Source organism: Struthio camelus, chromosome 27, assembly GCF_040807025.1.
Source record: "Struthio camelus isolate bStrCam1 chromosome 27, bStrCam1.hap1, whole genome shotgun sequence".
In the NCBI taxonomy this organism is placed as follows: Eukaryota; Metazoa; Chordata; class Aves; order Struthioniformes; family Struthionidae; genus Struthio; species Struthio camelus.
This window is the reverse complement of record NC_090968.1, coordinates 7291767-7309344: the sequence shown is the minus strand read 5'-3', so window position 1 is coordinate 7309344 and position 17578 is coordinate 7291767. Positions and strand designations below refer to the sequence as shown.

General features: G+C 62.9%; 1 protein-coding gene across 4 annotated transcripts in view; it reads right to left on the bottom strand.

The window, feature by feature from the left end:
* The window catches only part of TACC1 (transforming acidic coiled-coil containing protein 1), a 34226-nt gene that overhangs the window by 7048 nt on the left and 9600 nt on the right, over positions 1–17578 (bottom strand). The window contains exons 1-7 of one of the 4 annotated variants that reach the window (XM_068920619.1): positions 17147–17418; positions 16170–16285; positions 7791–8871; positions 6289–6324; positions 3909–3969; positions 3550–3748; positions 1500–1555 (exon numbers count right to left, since the gene is read on the bottom strand). In XM_068920619.1, coding sequence (XP_068776720.1) covers positions 1500–1555; positions 3550–3748; positions 3909–3969; positions 6289–6324; positions 7791–8871; positions 16170–16285; positions 17147–17304 — 1707 coding nt within the window. In that variant the 5' untranslated portion in view covers positions 17305–17418. The other 3 variants (XM_068920622.1, XM_068920621.1, XM_068920620.1) reach the window with 3 other exon arrangements.

Here is a 17578-nt window from a genome sequence, read left to right as displayed (position 1 = left end):
ACCACGCTCCCGATGGCCAGGAGCAGGGGCCACGGCCACCACGCAGCCGGGCCGTGCGTGCCGGAGCCTGGCTCTTCCCGGAGCGCCCCGGGATCGGCGATGCCGACACAGGACCCCGGCACCCCCCAGCATCTGTGACAAGCGTTCCTGCAAGGGACAAAGTGGCGCCCACATTGCTTAGTGCCGCCTTCTCCCAGTGCTGAGCTCCCTCTCGCCAAAGCTGGGACCGCAGAAAGCAGGCGCAGGGCAGGTTGCAGCAGTCCAGCCGCGATGCCGGTCCCATCCCTTTTCTCGAGGGGGTCCCCCAGCTGGGAAGGCCTCCCAGAAAGGCTTTCCTCCCAAGGGAGGCTTGCACCACCGCCTCCTCCTCCTCCTCCTCCGTCCCAGCACCAGCGACAGCCCCTCACAGCTATCTCCCTGGTAACCGCCTGCAAGGCCATAAATAGAGAAGTGCTACCGAGGAGCTAGTCAGTGTTTTTGCAGTGTTTTGGAAACGAAAAGCACTTCTCACTGCCCCCCCTCCTCCCCCAGCTCCGGCTACGCTCAGACCCAAGCGAGACAGGCCCCGCTCCGCACCAGCGTTCGCACGAGCCCCAGGGCTCTGCGTCCGCAGCAGCAGCCCCGCGCCGGCGAGGCTCAGCCCCGCCGGGTTTCTGCAGCAGGTCCCGCGGCGCCCTGCAGCAGCAGGCGCGCACCCCGACCCCCTGCAAGCGCCACCCCCCCGGCAGGACGGCATCCCAGGTCCAGGTGCATCCACGTCCCGGCATCCCAGCTGCACGCTGATTTGCTACACCAGGGAAGCGTTCCCAGACCCTCTCAACCCCCCCCCCATCCCACCCCCAGCGCTTTGGGATGCCCGCGGCTGGTCTGCACACGCTGGCCCAGCCTGGCTTTTAGCGAGCCTCAGCACTCTGCCGTCCCGAACAACAGGCTTGCTGTGCCGAATGCCCTTGTGGGGCTTAGCGTCGTTAAATCTGTCTCAGAGCAGCTAATTGTGCTGATGCTGCTAATCCCGCTGTCATCTGCGTGCCCCCGGAGCGGCCGGGGCGGGCGAGCTAAGCGGGCAGCGGTGCTGCGCTGCAGCGCCGGCGCAGGGTCCCGGGGCCGCTCGCCGGGGTTGCACCCCGCAGCCCACGCGGATGCCGGACTGTGGAGCCAGGCGGTTTTCCTTAATCCCCCCGTCTCTGCTGTCAAGCGGCTTCCCGAAAGCAGCGCTCGAGGACCCCTGCTAAAAGGCGCAGGCGGCGGGAGCACCGACCGCCAGCGGCATCCCCTGGGCGCCGCTTCACGCCAGCCAGCACCCGTCTCGCACCGCTTTCCTCTGTCTCCTCGCTCGGCCGCTCAAGCCACGTCCCTGCGCGCTGCCAAGCGCTCCCGCGGGGCTGCTCACGTCCCCCCCGGCCCCCGCGCCTGCGCCAAGCCCCGGCCGCGGCTTTACTGCGGACAGGGCGCCCCGGGCCCCCGCGGGCAACGGCAGGGGAAAGGGAAGGGGCACTCACGGGGAAGAGGCCAGGGCCGTCCTTCTCCAGCTGCTTGGAGGTCTCCTTCTCAAAGCCTACAAACAGGGAAACACAACATTTCAGCTGCCTGGAATCCACACTGCGGCTGGACGTGCGGATTGGCGGGGACAGAGGGGTGCATGGCGGAGTCTCCACGTGCCCCCGCTTCCTCCCCTGAAAGCTTCCTTGCCCACTGGCTCCTGTCCCCATGTGGGAGGGGGATGCATCCTGGTCCCTGGCTCCCCTCCTTGCACCAGGAGGGGGAGGATGCACCCCGGCTCCTGGCTCCCCTCCTTGCACCGGGGGGGGATGCACCCCGGCCCCCCTCCTCGCACGGGCCGCGGAGGGGGATGCACCCCCGTCAGCCTCTCCTGCACTCCCAGGAGTGGAAACCAACACTTCCCTCTGGTGGCAACCCAGCCCTGTGCATCTGTCCCGGCAGCTGCCATCCCAGCGATTCCCCAGGCCCCTGGGGGGCTGCGAAGACAGGAAGGTGCAGGGGCTGTTTTACATTTTGCAAGCTGGGCTGGCTCACGTGGGGCAGGAGGCGCTCCGCGAGCACCAGCGGCACCGCCAGCCCTGCACGCGGGATAAACCGCAGCTGCTCTGTCCGCTCTGAATAGCGCAAATCTCACCCTCGCGCCAGCTGGGCCTGGTGCAGGCAAACGGAGGTGCCACATGGCCCATCTATTCTTGACAGCAGCACTGGAAAGAAGATAAAAGCCGTCTCCTCTAGTCTCCCGTGCTCCGGACACCCTGCCATCTCACATAACTTGGGATATAATTTATGAACCTCAACTCCTAAACAACTGGGAACATGATCCATTATTCATCCGCAAACTGGGCCAAGAACCGCGCGCTCCTAGGACACAGCCACGAAAGGAAGGAGGCAGCGCAAGGCTCCGCGCCCAGAGCTGCCGTCCGCCTTGCGCCCGCGCCGCGGCTGCGTGCCAGCTCCATCACCACGGCGGGCGCCGAGCCCGTCCACGCCTGCTCGGCCCACCGAGGGCGGCCGCAGCAAATACAGCCTCCCGGACCCTCAGTTAACTACCGACCTTTTCCTCCTTTGAGAGGCAAAGGACTGTTTTGCAAAGGACAAAACACCTCCTGAGAGCTCTGCAGCTCCTCGCAGCATTCCAGAGAAATGATTAATGAATAAATGCACAGCAGAGAGCTGCAAATCTTCAGTGTGGTGGCTTCTGTCATTTGCACCTATAACTTCAATATTGATTACATGTCGGGTTGCCTGGCTTTTAATTATTTTTTAATGGATTGGTCAGAGCAGCAAATTACGTAGCAGACAGACAGCGCAATACCACCCAGAGCATCAGCAGAGATCTTCCACAGCAACCCGGAGAGCTGCATTAACCCCGGCCGCGGTGCTTCAGGGTGCCACGGCACGACGGCCCTGCGGGGAGGCTCTGCGCGCCCGGCGGGAGGTCGCGGGCCGCCAGCGTGGCCACATCCTGCTGCATCAATGGTGTTGCGGTGCTTTGAGCACGCAAAGCTTTTTTTTTCTTTTTCCCCCCCAAGATATTAACACTTCTTCTAACTACTATAACCCAAATCCGCCTGTCCTGCCTCTGCTCGCTCACACCCAGCGAGCGAGAAACAAGCAGGACAGAAGCTTTCAATACCAGACCTGAATTCTGATGCAGGTTTTTGTTACTCTGAACAGTCTTGCCTGCACCTCGGGAAAAGCGTAAGCCGCCGCCTCGCCCCGCTGGATGAGGACGACAAAAGCGGCGTGAGCAGGGTGCCGGCGGGCGGGCGGGCGGCCGGGAGCCTCGTGCGGGACGGGACGGGGCTCGCGCTGCCCCAGCCCCGGCAAGAGCCGGCAGCCGGCGCGAGGCCCTCGGGTCCGTCGGCAGAGCGCTGCCCGCGGAAGGAGGCCGAGCAAACCCAGCCCGGGCCGGGGAGCGAGCACGCAGGCACGGCGGCCGTCAGCCCCGCCGGGGGAGAGGAGAGGAGCTGGAGCTGCTGCTGCGGCAGCGGGGCGCGGGCGGCGCCGGCGGCTGCGGGGCGGCCGGGCGCCCAGGCGGCTCCTCACCTGCCTCCGCGCCGTGCCTGGCTGCCGGCACGGGCACGTTCGAGCACTCGAAGTACTCCAGGTCATCCTCCGGCTCCCCCTTCCTCTCCGGCCCGGCCGCTTTCTGCGCGGAGGTGGTGGAGGCCAGCTTCTCCTCATCGGTGGCGTGCCCGTCCCGATTCGCGACAGCGGGGATTTCCGAGATCAGCCCCCCTTCGTCCTGCAGGATCAAGGCATGCGGTTAAGCGGGGCTGAGCTAATCGGAGGCGATCAGGCCGCCGGGTTACCCGGACGGTCGGCCGGGAAAGCGCCCCGGGAGCTCATCATCCAGCGGGACGGGCTCGGCAGAAGCGCGTGCCGCCGCCGCCGGCTCCACGCACCTGCGCGCCGACGTCCAGCACCAGCGCCTGCGCCTCGTACCTCTTCACCTTGCAGCCGCTCCTGCGGGAGACAGAAGCAGCCCTGAGCGGCCGGGGCGCGCGGGCCGGGGCCGGGGGCGGGCGGGGGGCGCGCGGCGCAGCCCAAGCGGGGAGGCAGCCCCAGCGCTAGCGTTGCACCCTGCGCGCAGCCGAGCCGCTCGCCAGCCGAACGCCGAGGCAGAGCAAGCGCCGGGCGCGGGCGGAAGGAACGGGCGAAGAAAACACACTGCGACACGCCAACCCCTTTCATCTCCGAGACCTTTATTCCCGTCGAAGGAAAGGGACCGAGAACAGGCGCGAGGCACGGGCGGCGAGAAAGGCGATTGCCAAGGAGTCTGGAAGAAAGGTTTCCCTCGCTCCGTGCTCGCCCCGTGCATCCGGCGGGACGGCATCCCGAGCTCTGAGCGCACGCTGGTGCCCTGGCTGGGGATAACTGCGCCGCTTGCAGCTCTGAGCCACGTCGCTCCTCTGCGCTTTAAACGCGCTCTCCGCCACGACGCAAACGCCGTCTCCAGGAGGAGAGCCTTGCAGATCGGAGAGGCTCAGGCTCCCCTTGCAGGGCATCCTGCGGCCGGGCGCCCTCCCGCGAGGAGGCTCTCAGGGTCTTTAACCTGGGGCCCCGAAACGCGTCGCCCGGGGGAGCTCGGCCGCAGCGGCGAGGGACGAGACCACCCTCCGGCCGGGCTGCGGCACGGCCGCCGCCTCGCACGGGTTTCTCAGAGAGCCCGCGGAGACCCTCCTGGCTCCCGCAGCTGCCCGGACAAGCCGTCCTTAGCGGTACCCGCTGCTCCTGCTTACGGCCCCGCTCGGGGCTGAGCGAAGGACGAGGCCGCCAGCTCCCGCCTCTCCCCGCTCTGCATCGCTTCGGGCCTTCGCTCGGCTTCCGCCCGGGCTCCTCCAGGCAAGGGGCGTGCTGCGGGGCCGAGCCGGCGGGCTCCCGGCCTCAGCAGACGAGACGATGCGCACGAGGCACTCGCCTCTCGCACGCGAGCGGAGCTGTCCCCGCACCCAGGCACGAGCCCACGCGTCACCACCCTCTCACCCCACAGCAGCAACCTCCCGCTGCTCTCTGCCAGGCCTCAACTTCCCGGAAGGCAAACGTTTGCTAGGCTGAAGGCAGCCCGCTACAGATGACGGGGGGAAGAGGTCTCCTCCTCCGGGTTTGAGGCTCCACCACTGCAGAGCCGATGGCAGGAGCCCGGACGCGCTCGCGGCGAGCTTTGGCGATCGCCTCCCCACCCTTTTCCCTCTCCGGCCTCGCCATGCCACCACGCGCGTGCTCCGGCGGAGCACAACGAGGCACAAGGAAATTTTATGTGCGTGCTAACACGCGCACCGGCGTCAGCCTGAACAAAATCCCTCTCGCCTTCATTTTTCTCCATCGCGCCCTAACGCAAGCAGCTAAACCACAGCTCGCCACATCCTTCGCAATCTCTCTGTTCCTAGGGACGATCACGGCACGGTCTCCTGGAGAGGGTGTTATCACACCATCTGGTAGCTGCTGTGTCTCCCCCACCAGCACCACGATAACAGCTCGCGGGGATGGGGGAGAGGAAAGGGAGGACGGACGGACCGCCCGGGCTCCGCATCCGCAGCCCCCGAGCGCGCCCGGCACCCGCCGCCTCTCCCAGGCGGTGCAGCCGGACCCACCCCGACCCGCAGCGCTGCCCAGCCGCCGGCCTGCCCGCGCAAGCCCAGGCCCCCTCCCGCCGCCAGCCGCTCGCCAGCCGCAAGAGCAGGTCCCCTTTCACAAGGCGGGGGGAAAAGGGCTAAAAAGAGAGTCCTGTCTGCAGCACTGCGAGGGCAAAGCTCCTCTGACACGATCTGGAGCCACGGCTGAAGGACCAGCAGCTCCTTTGCCCCTGGATCTGCTCCACCTACCCCTCCGCAGCCCCCGGTTCCCCAGGTGGTTTTGCATGGGTGCGGGTAAAAGACATCCTCACTTTCGGACTGCTAAAATCCACCCATCTTTGCAAGGATCTGGATGGCACAGAAACCTGCTTTCCCCGCTAGCCGAGGCACTGATTTCAAGTACTTTTACATCATCAAAACGCATTGCAAGTCGGCATGCTGTGAGAGCAAGCACAGGCACACGCCTCGAGTGCGACTCTCGCCTCCTCTCGCTCCCTCGCGCCCAGGCAGTTGCAAGGCTAAGCTGTCCCACGAAACACACTCCGAGAGGCGCAGAGGACACAAATCAGACAGCAGAGAGCAGGAGTCGAAAGGCAAGAAGGAGCCTGCATGCCATGGAGAGTCGTGGGGCCAACACACACCCACTGAGAGAGAGAGAACAAAACCCAACAAAACAAAAGAGGAAAGAAAAACAGAAGAGAGTACTTACAACAGAAAACAGAGAAATTTCACTTGTTCAGTAGTCCTGATGCACCAAAAAATAGACAGGAAAGAGACAGACAGATGGAGAGAAGAAAAGCATGTGAAAAGACCTGGATATCAACTCTCATCTGGAGAAACACAATGAATTGCACAGCTCTGTCTTTTGGAAAGAACACATAGATAAAAGATGTTCTGATTCTGCATTTAGGGTTGCGAGAGGAAGAACGAGCATTCAATCAAAACCCAAATCGCGGGGGAGGCGAGTGCCCGGAACAGCTCGTGCTGCTCCGAGGTGATGAGCAGAGCCTGAAACCTCCACTCGCTGCCAGCTCTTGCTGCCTTCAGGGTCACGCGCAGGAACGCTGACTCCCTCTAAAAATTCGTATCGAGATTCCTGCTTTTGCTTTCAATTAGTTCCAATTACAAGTGTTAAATGCAATCACAAATTACAGTGGAAGGACCCCAAAATTTGCTGGGCAATTCCCTTATGCAATATTCCCCTCTGCTTCACTTGCCTGTCCAGAGACCCTGCAGAGGGCAGGAAGAACCAACTCTGTCTCAGCAGTTGGGATTTTACATTTTACGATTTAAAGCTCTTAAAAAGCGAGGTTGAGACTTCAGTACTGCCCAGATGCGGTCTGGATGGCATTTGTGATGCAGTAGGTGAAATATCAAGAAAATCAGGTTTATTCATTAAACCTGTTCCCAGAGGAAGAGTGTAATGGCACCTGCATTCCCAGGAGGCATTGGGAAATGTCACCCTTTACATGGTGGTTTTAAATAGCATGGTTCAGGAACTAAATATGCACTTAAAGAATCCCACATGCACTGAAATAGTTCTGCAAGGGACAACAAGCTCCCCATTGCCTCTGCAAATGCGATAAAAGCAACCACGATCAGCCTGTTTAACCTTTATTCTCTTCTTCAGTTATAAAAGGGGAAGTTCTGCGGCAGCTCACAAAACGCGCCAGCAGTATCTGATTGAACAGACGTGGGCCTGCAACCTGCAGAAGAGTCACAGACCCTTTGGTGCGCCCGGAAAGCCCCTGCGGGCTCACGCCTGCACTACGAAGGTTTGCTCCGACCCAGCGATCCGACTGCAGGCGCGCTGAGCCGCGCAAGCCGGGATCTCGAGCGATTTTTCCAAAGAGGCTTTGCAGCGACTCCTGCAAGTAGGCGCTGGCCCAGACTCGCGGGGGCAGCCCTCCCCTCCCACGGCCTGGGACCCTGCGCGGGGCTCTGCGCACCGAGCACCGGCACCGCTACGGGACCCCGGCTCGTCTCGACCCGTCGGTTCCCGAGCAGCAAGATCTGCCGGCAAAGATGCAGCTACCATGAGGACGGATAAAAACCAGGGCAGCAGCAAAAACACAGGAGCCTACAGTGCGTGTTGGTATTTTAGGCTGGCTCAGAAGACACTGGGGGAGAGCGGAGCATCACTGCCATATCCCCAACCGCGGAGGAGCTGGGGGGCTGCCGGCCGCCCGCTCAGCGCGCACCCGCACTCACGTTATCAAGCGCGACCGGGGCTTCTTCGGGGAGTCTCTGCCCTTTGCGAGCTCATCCTGCACCTCCAGCGTCTGAGACTCGAGGATTTCGTTGAGGCTGTTCTCCGCCGCGGGGCAGGAGTCGGCGGCGGCGCTGGCGAGGGTCTTGGGGGCCTTGAAGGGATCCGCGGAGTCACCGCGATCGGGGTCGAGCCGGTAAGACGCCTTGGGCAGCGTTGGCGAGTTCTGCAGAGCCGAGCTGCTGCTGAAGGGGTTGAAATCCGGGTTGTCCCACTGGCTGGGATCCATCCTGGAGGAGCCCCCGGGAGGGGGCAGCTCGGCAGCCCTCTGCCCATCCTCGGCGGCTTTCGGCGCGGGCTCTCTCTGCCTTTTGGGCGTCAGCTTGCTGGCTGGGATCCTGCTGCCTTTCTTCGGCGCGGCTTTCCTGGCCTCGGCGCCCTCCGCCCCCTCCGTGACATCGGGCTCCCGTTTCTGAGACGGCGCTTTGCCCTCGCGGGCCGGCTCGCCGCCGGGGCGCACGGCGCTGCACGGGGCTGCCGGCGGGGAGCTCTGCAGCTCGGCGCCCCCCACCACGAAGGCACGCACGCTCTCGTCGTACTCATCGGCGCTGCAGCCGGAGGAGGCTTCGGGGACCGGGCTCTCCTCATCGGCTGCGCCAGGCTCTAGGTTTTCCTCCGTTTTCCTCCCAGGGGCCGCTGGTTTCCCTTTCCTGAGTTTGCTCCGGCCGGGCGAGGACTCCTGGGCAAAAGCTTCAGCCGGCGGCCCCGCGTCGGCCAGCCCCTCTCCCGACATGACCCGCTCCCGGGCGGCTCCGCGCGCATCGGCCGGCTCGGCAGCGGGCACGGCCAAGCAGCCGGCCTCGGTCCCTCTCCCGGCGGCTGCAGGAACGCCCGGAGGCTGAGCTTCGGCCGGGCGCTGCGTCAGGGCCGGCTCTTCGCTGCCGTCGGGGCAGGTCTCCGCTGCAGCATCCGCGCTGGCGCGAGGGGCTCCGCACAGCGGCCGAGCCTCATCCTCGGAGCGCTGCTCGTGCGAGGTCTCCCTGGAGCCTTCCACTACCCGCAGGTCATCGTGGCCACTTAGCTCTACAAAGATAAAAGCAGCGCATTAAAACCATGCCCGCTGCGCACCGCCGTCCCGACGGCACCCCGTGCGGGCACCTGGCTCTGCACGTGGCTGTCCCTCCCCGTCTCGTGGCTCTCCCAGGACCAGATTGATGGGACCGACCCAGAGCTCAGCCTCCCCAGCTGCTGCCGTGACTGTTTAACCCCGGCTTCAAGCACTGCCTGTAAAATTCGAAGCCCGTGACACAGTGGAGAAAGCACACATAAATCACCGCGCCGGGGGCCCCCCTGCAGGGAAGCATCGCTCTGCACCATGCTGGCAGCTACGAACATCACCATTTATGTCCTTCCTCTCCCCCGGACGCGCTCCCACCCGGGGCGCCTGATGCACCAGAGGGGTTTTGCAATCGCAACGCCTCTGCAAGGCCGTGAGGGCTGCACGCCCGCGGGGCTGCTCCTCCCGGGGCAGGAAACCCTCGTGTCCCGGCGGGGAACGGCAACGACAGTGAGAGCCGCAGCTCGCCTCGACGGAAAGTTAAAAATCACCGAGTGAAATGCAAGGCAGCACACCTCGGTGCAGGAGCTGGCCGGGCAGCACGGCCGCTCCCCTCCGGCATCCCAGCCCCGGCTCTCCCGCGGAGCCGCGTCGGTCCCGGCAGGCGCAGCGGCCGCCCGCCTCGCGTGCCTCCTGCAAACGAGGATGCCGAGCGAGGCCGAACTGTCCAAACCTTTCACAGGCTGCATGTTTCTCTAAGCTCCCCTTTCCCCTTGAAAGGGTTCTCCATCCTCCTGGCAACTGCCTGCGCGGGAATTGGTTGCAATCCCAGAACTGCAGGCCGAGACGAGCGCGGCACAGACAGCCCTTGCCTGCACCGCTCCACCGCCAGCGGAGGCACGTGGGCCGTCAGAAGGGTCTCTCGTTAAAATTTTAACTGCGTGCTCTAGATACAGCAGTCGCCTGATGCGCTCCCTCACGAAACATCCCTGCGATGCATAAATGCCAGGAGCCAAAGCGCAGGGAAAGCAAAAAACCTGCATGTGTTTGGCACGGGGAGGGGAGACACAGCAGAGCAACGAGACCCCCTAGGAGCGATCCCAGGAAAAAGGCCTGCGGGAGAGGAGAGGCAGCGTTCACCCAGCGGCCCCGCTCGCCGCCCGGGAGCCCCGAGGTTCCCGCAGAGCCGGTCCCGGCTGCAGCCCGGCCCAAGCCCCCTGCTCGCTGCCCGCTCCCCTGCCGCAGGGATCCCGCCCGGCTCTTCCTACCAGGCTCACCGCGCTGCTGCCATAGTTTCTTAATCGCAAATCCTGATCCATGACTTAATCACTGTTACTCCAATCCCTGCCACTAAATCCTTTTACTGTTTAATCTCCTCTTCTCTGTCAGGGGACGGACGGCGAAGCTCCTTAGCCACTGAGGCATCTTGAAAGCGACATGCACCCAGCGCCGGCCGCTCGGCCAGGGTGCGCCAAGGCAGGGGAGGAAAACGCCCGGAGAGGCTCCCCCGGCCCGTCCGCAGCTCTGCTCCTCCCGTCCCAGCGAGCGACACGTGCGCGGGCTCCCGGGACGATGCAGAGCGGGACTTTGGGGTGCTCAGCACCCACCGGGGAGCACGCAGTCCTCCCGGCATCGCCCTGGCGGGATGCACCCAGCACAGCCGGGTCCTCTGGGGCAGAGCTCAACGCTGCTCCCCCAAGGACTGAACCGGTTTGAAAATGGGCAGCAGCACAGGGGACTGCAAATACAGAGCGTGCCCGGGGGAAATGTGCTCGCCCCTCTTCCCAGGCCGTATCCAGGCTGCGAACTAGCTCTCGTGCGCCAGCGCGACGGCCTCGGCAGGGAAGTCACGCGAAACGCTTGCTGGTTTTGCAGGGGGGCGGCTGAGCCGGTGCATGGCAGGCAGCGCGCTCCTGGGCTGAGCCAGGCACCGGCCCCTCCAGGCACATCTCCCTCGAGAGGTTGTTTCTATCGCAGAGCATCTGCAACCAGCCTGTGTTTGCTGGTGACGGAGCGAGTCGCAGGCTGGCAGGAGGAGGAAAGTGAATCAGGCAAATATCTGGCTCCCAGGCTAATCTGGGACACCGAGCCAACAGCCCTGACTCAGCTGATGGCTCGTGGTTTGCATAAGCGATCTTTAGGATGCTAAAAGCCACAGAAATGAATCATGGGGGGCTGCGCACTCCCCGAGACTGCAAGAAAACTCTGGACAGACGTTATCTTCTGCCTCACAAAATGCATCAGCAAACACAAATCCAGTGGAAACATACTTGGAGGGCAGCCAGCAAACGCTCTTCGAGGCAGCCCTTGCCAGGCGTTTCCATCACTAGGAATCAGGAAACCTCTTTAACAGGCCACATAGGCAACTTCATTACACTTGCTGCATTGCTCAAGTGTTTTAGACCTCACTGAGACACCCCTGAACAGAAAAGCAGGCTGCGAAGTCAGGGGAACAGGCACCTTTTAAATACATTGTACATCCCTGCCCAAGGATTTTGCAACCCATGTTCTCACAGAGACAAGCCCATCATGCTTTCTAACCCAAGCAATGAGTTAAATTTGAATAACAAGCAGTTGAGGGTGGAAATCACCTCTCCTCATTCCTGTGGATGTCACGTGTGGAGAGAGAAGGAGGGATGCATGCAAGTGACCATCACTCCTAACAACTATTTCTTCACTAATATTACAAGAACCTGCCCAAGCCAGAATAGCTCCACACACACGCAAAGATGGGGCCTGAGATTTACGCACCCAGTTGAACACAAAGTGCAGCATCAGCCCTCAGAATTTGCCCAAATTGCTGCCTCAGGTCTCCAGAGGGTCAAAACCCGCGTGCAGGAGGCAGGCACAGCTCCGAGGCGAACCAAAGCCCTCGGGCCCTGGGCTGGCAGAGGCTGGGAGGTCCCGCGAGAAGATGGGGACCAAGTGTCCTGGCCACCGGAGTGGGGCCTGGGAGACACCCCGCGGCAGGAGCTGTCCCCTGGAGAGCAGGGCAAGGCAGAGCCTTGCAGATCATACTGACCAGGCTCTAGTGTCCATATAAAAATAATAAAAATCCCGACGCATAAGGCTGCCGTGTGAGCATTCAGGTGGAACTAGAAAGGGTTTGGGAGCATCAGCTTTCCTCGCCAGCCAGCCCGTCCTGCAGAGCTCGGCTGGGATGCGTTCACATACGTCCGTGAACTAATAAACATTCCCTCTGGACGTCTCCAAATTTGCGATTCACCCATTTTCTGCACCCGGGACAGCTCAGCTCCTCCACTCTCCCCTGCCTGCAGCACAGCCCATCTGTTCGCCCAGCCCGAGGCTGAGGAACGGCAACAGCCTGGGAGACGCCGTACATGAAGGACTGCTCAAGAGCTCGCCAGCAATTCTGCAATAGAACCATCCTTCCCGCTAGCTTAGTTTCTTCATTTTCCCTCGCCTCCTCTGGAGAGACTCTGGGCCCGAGACAGGTACCGACCAACTGGGCGAGTTAACAGCCCGGCTCAGCGCCGCGCCGGAGCGCTGGGGTCCTGCACGACGGGCACATCCCACGGGGGCACAACAAGCTCACGTCGGACTGTCTGCGGCGAGACAGCCCCTGGGGAAGGTCTCAGCACCATCCAGCGCTGCCACGCGACTGCACGCCGGGGACGAGGAGCCGGGCTCCCACTGCTCCTGCCTGCAAGCAGGCCCAAACATCCCCCGGGAAGGAGTCCCCCAAAGGCAATCCCGCCCCGGACCGCTCCTCCTGCCCGGGAACGGCCTGGCCCCGAGTCCTCCCGGCCCCACGGCAGCTGCGCTTCCTCGGCCTCTGACGCCGGCTCCCGGCCGCGGCCCCGGGGCTGGCGCTGCCTTTCTGCAGCCGCAATCACCGGATGCAGGAACCGGTGGCCTAAAGGTTCCCGCAGCCCTTGCTCTGGACTCTCTTTCAGTGGACTTCGTCTTCCAGGCACTCTGAATTCCTCACAGCAGCCGTTATACCGGTTGTGCACGGAGCACAGACCTGTTTCTGGCCCTGTGCACACAGAGTGAATATTATAAAATGAAAATAGAGATTTTATGTTCTCTTGAGAAAAATTTATAGAGGACAGTCTGGCACCCCAGGAATAGGCACTTTATGCACGTGCATTGTAACAGTTACGATTGTTTTCCTCAGGCTAAAATTAAACGCAAATATCGACTGGCTAAGCATCTTTTCTACGTGCCATCCTTCGCTCCTTTAAAAGAGTCAGTGAAGTCTGGGAGGAGCAATGCTGCGATGCAGAGACCCTGTGCCCTTTTCATCCTACATACAGCAACCAAGTGAAGCACAAATGATTCCCCGCGCAGTCCTGAATGCCAAATGCCGGCGAAAACAACCCCTTCACTATCTGCAGCCTTTGACTCGGCTGGAGCTTTGTGCACTGCATGAGTCACGCATTTCTGCCTTCGCTGGCTCGCTGGCACACACAGACCCAGCACAGGATATCTGGGCTGCGCATTCAGCTCCGGCTCACACAGCTAACGACTTTTTTCCTCTTTTGGCTTTCCGCTTTTGTTTAACAGACGCTGATCTATTTTTAAGTCTATTCTGTTAAGAATTAGCATACCGACAAACAATACTGCCACTAGCGCTCCGGATAACACGTGCCCCGGATCCGGGGAACAGACGTAGCCGCGGACGAGCTCCGCTCCTGTCACTAATGGCTCCATATTTGTTGCTTCTGCTCGTTTCCTTGCACAGAGTATCTCCTTTTGGCAGAGGATCCAAGATAACTTGAGCGAGAACGGGGTAGAATTACAGCCCCCGTCGTCCGAGACGGCAAGAGGAAAACTGCCCAAGGGATTGGGAGCGGGCGCGGAGCTGCGCCGGGGCCCCCTGCCCGGGGGCGCGGGACCATCCGAAGGGCTGTCCCTGAAGGCAGGGTTCAGTGCCCACATTTCGGCCGTGCGCGGAGCAGCCAGCCCCCGGCGTCAAAGCCGCTGCCTTGCACCTCTCCTGGCCCTGCTGTGTCTAAGTAACGGCAACATTGCAGCGTTAATCGGACACGCGAGTCTCCGCTCCTCCCGCTCCATCCCAGCCCCGGGAAAGGCCTTTATCACAGCTGCCTGCTCCCGAGCTACGTTCACGGCCAGGGCGCGCGCCCCTGTGATACAGCCCCAGCCCCTCGGGAACTGGGCAGCGTTACAACGGCGAGGGCTTAACGTATCGATTAGCTAAGGGCCAGTGGTTTCACACCCCAGGAAGCCTCCTGCACGCTGCAAACTCCCCACAGCCGTGCGCGCCCGGGAACCCCTTCCCTCCGCCACTTCAGGGAGGAGCGCAGGCTGGATGCGGACCCCGAACACGGCACGCGTTTTCCCTGGTGCCATTCCACGCGACGTAACCTGTTAGCCACAGGAAAAGGGGCACGGAGGGGTAAAAGCCCTCCCTAGCCTGGGGGCCATCTCTCACTAATCACCTCCGTCACCGGGGCAGCTCCCGTTGAAGAAGAAGGACGTACCCCAGTCCCCCAGGCAAGGAAGGGACCGAGCGGGGTGTGCAACCACTCCTGCGTTTCTGGTGCTGGAGAAGCTTCTATTTGCTCTAATGTTTAGCTCTCCATAAAGCGAGCAGGAAAGCAGCCCGCCCTGGGGAGCACCCTGCCTTCGGCTGCGCGGCCCGGTAACGCGCGCGTGCCGTGCCCGCGGCCCACTGCTGGCCAGCCCACTCGTGCGCTGGGTCCTGGCTTCGGCCACTGCTTTTAGGAACTGCTCTTCCTAGGAAACACGCACACAAAACATACTTTCTCAGACTTTTGGGACAGTAACTCCCCAGGGTCTGAAGCAAAGCACTTTCTCGAACAGAAGCTCTTGCAGAAATGATCTTAATTCCTGCAAGGGAATTGTCCTGGTAATGAGGTCCCGGGGTGCGGTCTGAGCGAGCGAGCGCATCCCCGAAACCCGGGGTGCTCCAGGAAGCCGCTGGGTGCTGGTAAGCGACCGGGCGCTGTTATGAGCGTTGGAGAGATGCCCAAAGTCGAACAGAGCAGGGGCTGCCCTGCAGCCCGGGGCAGAGCGCGGCTCAGGGCACCCGCCCGGGGGCTCCCGGCCCCGGAGATGCCGCCGGCGCCTGGGGCAGGCCTCCCTCCGGCCGACGCTCCTGGGCGTTTACGGACGTCTCCGCGTCCTGACGCTGCCCAGTCATCCTGCTCTGCAGGAAGAGCGGATGGAAGGAGGGGGCGTCCCCTCCCCGGAGCCCTGCCTCCGATAACCTCTGCGCTCGCTAGGGATGCCAGAGCTTCGGAGCCTCGTCGCTGCGGCACGAGAACCGGCTCCCGCCCCAGGGGCCGGCCCCTCCGTGCTGCCAGCTGCGAGACCCCTCCAAGGGGGGGATAAAGCCAAAGGGGAGGGAGGTGGTGCTCAGAAAGGCCAAGGGTTAACGGGGAGTCGCGCACAGAGACGCAGCAGCCTGTGGCGAGACGCACAGATAAAGCGGCTACCGCACGGGCTCCTGGGGGCAAAGGAAATCCCCTGGGCTTTCCGAAGGTCCCTGGCAATTTCTCCAGTAATGGGGTTCAGCAGTCTCAGGTTTTCACATATTTAACAGCAGATACGCAGGGAAGAGGCCAGGCTACTAACTCTAGGGAAAAAGGATCTGTGCGATGAAAGCTCGGCTGCCGACAGCAGAACGCAGCATCGCGTCAGCTCTTGTGACAAGGGCAGGTCTCTCCTACCGCAAGTGGCAGGCGAAGCATGCGCAAGCCAGCTCCCGCCGCCCGCCCTCCGACACCCGGAGGCAGCGGGAGGTATTACTGAGCCCGGCAAGGTCTGAGGGGGAAGTTGGAGAGGGCAGTTTAAAAGACAAAATGACTCAACAAAACCCTCTCTTCCTCTAGATCAATCCATCGCAGCCCGGCCGGCTGCAGGCCCTGCCTCTCCGGGCACCGCCTCTGCCGGGGCGGCTCCCCAAACCCGACTTAGGGATCTCTGCCCTCTGCAGCCTCGCGCACGCTCACCCCCTATCTCGGCGTGGGGACAGCAGGAGAGCGTGACCGGTGATTGCAAAACGGCCTCATGATAATTTCAGGCTGCACAGGCGAGAGCCGAGGGGAGCCCAACCGATTCTTTCAAGCCTGCAGTACAGCCCCCTCCCCTCCAAAATGATTCAGTAAAGTCAGCATTTAACGTCAGTTAAAGAACAGCCTTTGCAGAGCACACACAGCCCCCAGTACTGGCATTTGAACCATCCAGACCATTAACCACAAAAAATGCAGCAGGCATTATTCAACACAAGCAACTTCTCCTCCCTGACCCCACCCCGCTTTTCTGCATCCGGAGCAGAAAACCGAAAAGCAGAAGATGCACGCTTGCGCCTTACCTTGGGTCCCAGCCTCCGGCTCTCGCGATCCCAGCGATGGCTCGCAGAACTCCTTTAGGGGCGAGCGGATCGGTGTTTCTGCTTCGGGGGTCTCAAAATTACCTTCGGAGTCCGAGCTGCCGAGGGGGGGAAAACAGTGAGGAATTACCGCTTTCCTGGCTAGCTCCGACATCCTTCACATGCCCTACACATCCAGCCAGGCCGGCTCCTGGGCCGGACCGGCCGACCCGGAGAAGGCATCCTGCGGCTGCTGCTCTTCCGTTTCCAGCAGGCCACGCTAGCAAACGGAAAAGGTAGAGAAGGTGAAACAACATCACAAGCATCCCCTTGCGCAGCCCCGGCCGAGCGAGCCCGGCTCCTGGGCCATGCGTCTGGAGCACCCAGGTGTCTCCCCCCGACATTGCTCTCGTCACACCTCCCCGTCACCCCGGTCTTTCTCAGCACCCATTACTGACCTCCACGGACGTGGCAGCCTAGCCCACATCTTCCTCTACAGCTCCAGAGGGCTGGAGCATTAGGAAGTCCAGAAAACAAGCCTCCATCTGCCTGCCCCACGCCTGCTAGCATCTTCACCGAGAGCCCAGAGTCTCCCTCTGTTCCCGCTGCCTTTCCCTAACGCTAACAGTTCCCAAAATCCACAGAGCTGAACGCCCAGGAGCCACGCAGGTTCCCGGCGCTGCAGAGGAAGCAAGCCGGAGCAGCGCAGCGCGCGGGGAGCGGAGGGGACGGCGGGCTCGCAGGGGCAGGCCCGCGCGCGGCACAGCCATGACGCTCGCGGGAGCAGCTCCGCATGCAGGGCGGGCGCCGCAGGCAGGACACGGAGCGCCACCGCCGAGCCTTTCCGCCCCCGTCCCCGAGAGGACGTGCCGTGCCAAGAGTGCCAGCGCGCGTGCAAGGCAGCGGGGCCGGGAGGTTAACGGGCAGGGGACGAGCGCAACCACCCGAGAGCTCGCGAAGCAGGGATGCCGCGTACTTGCCTGAAACCCAGAGATTTGCTCTCCGCCTGCGAGTCGTCCTCTCCTCCTCGCTCTCCCCCACCATCCTCACCTCCAGCAGCGGCCCCGCCGCGCACGGCGGACCACGTCCACTTGGCCCACTGCACCGGCGAGAGGATCTGCCAGGCGCTGAACGCCATGGGGCCGGCTCCGCCGGGGGGGCCCCCCCGAGGCGGCGGGCGCCGGACGCCCCCGAGCCCGGCTGGCGGAGGCGGTTAAGCGCGGAGCATCGGCCGCGCCGCGCGGCGCCTTCCTCCCGCGGCGGCGGAGGCGGAGGCGGGCGGGCGGCAGCACCGCCCCGCTGCAGCCGCGCCGCTCCGCTCCGGCCTCCCCGCTGCAGCCGCCCCGCTCCGCTCCGCGCCGCTCCGCTCCGGCCTCCCCGCTGCAGCCGCCCCGCTCCGCTCCGCGCCGCTC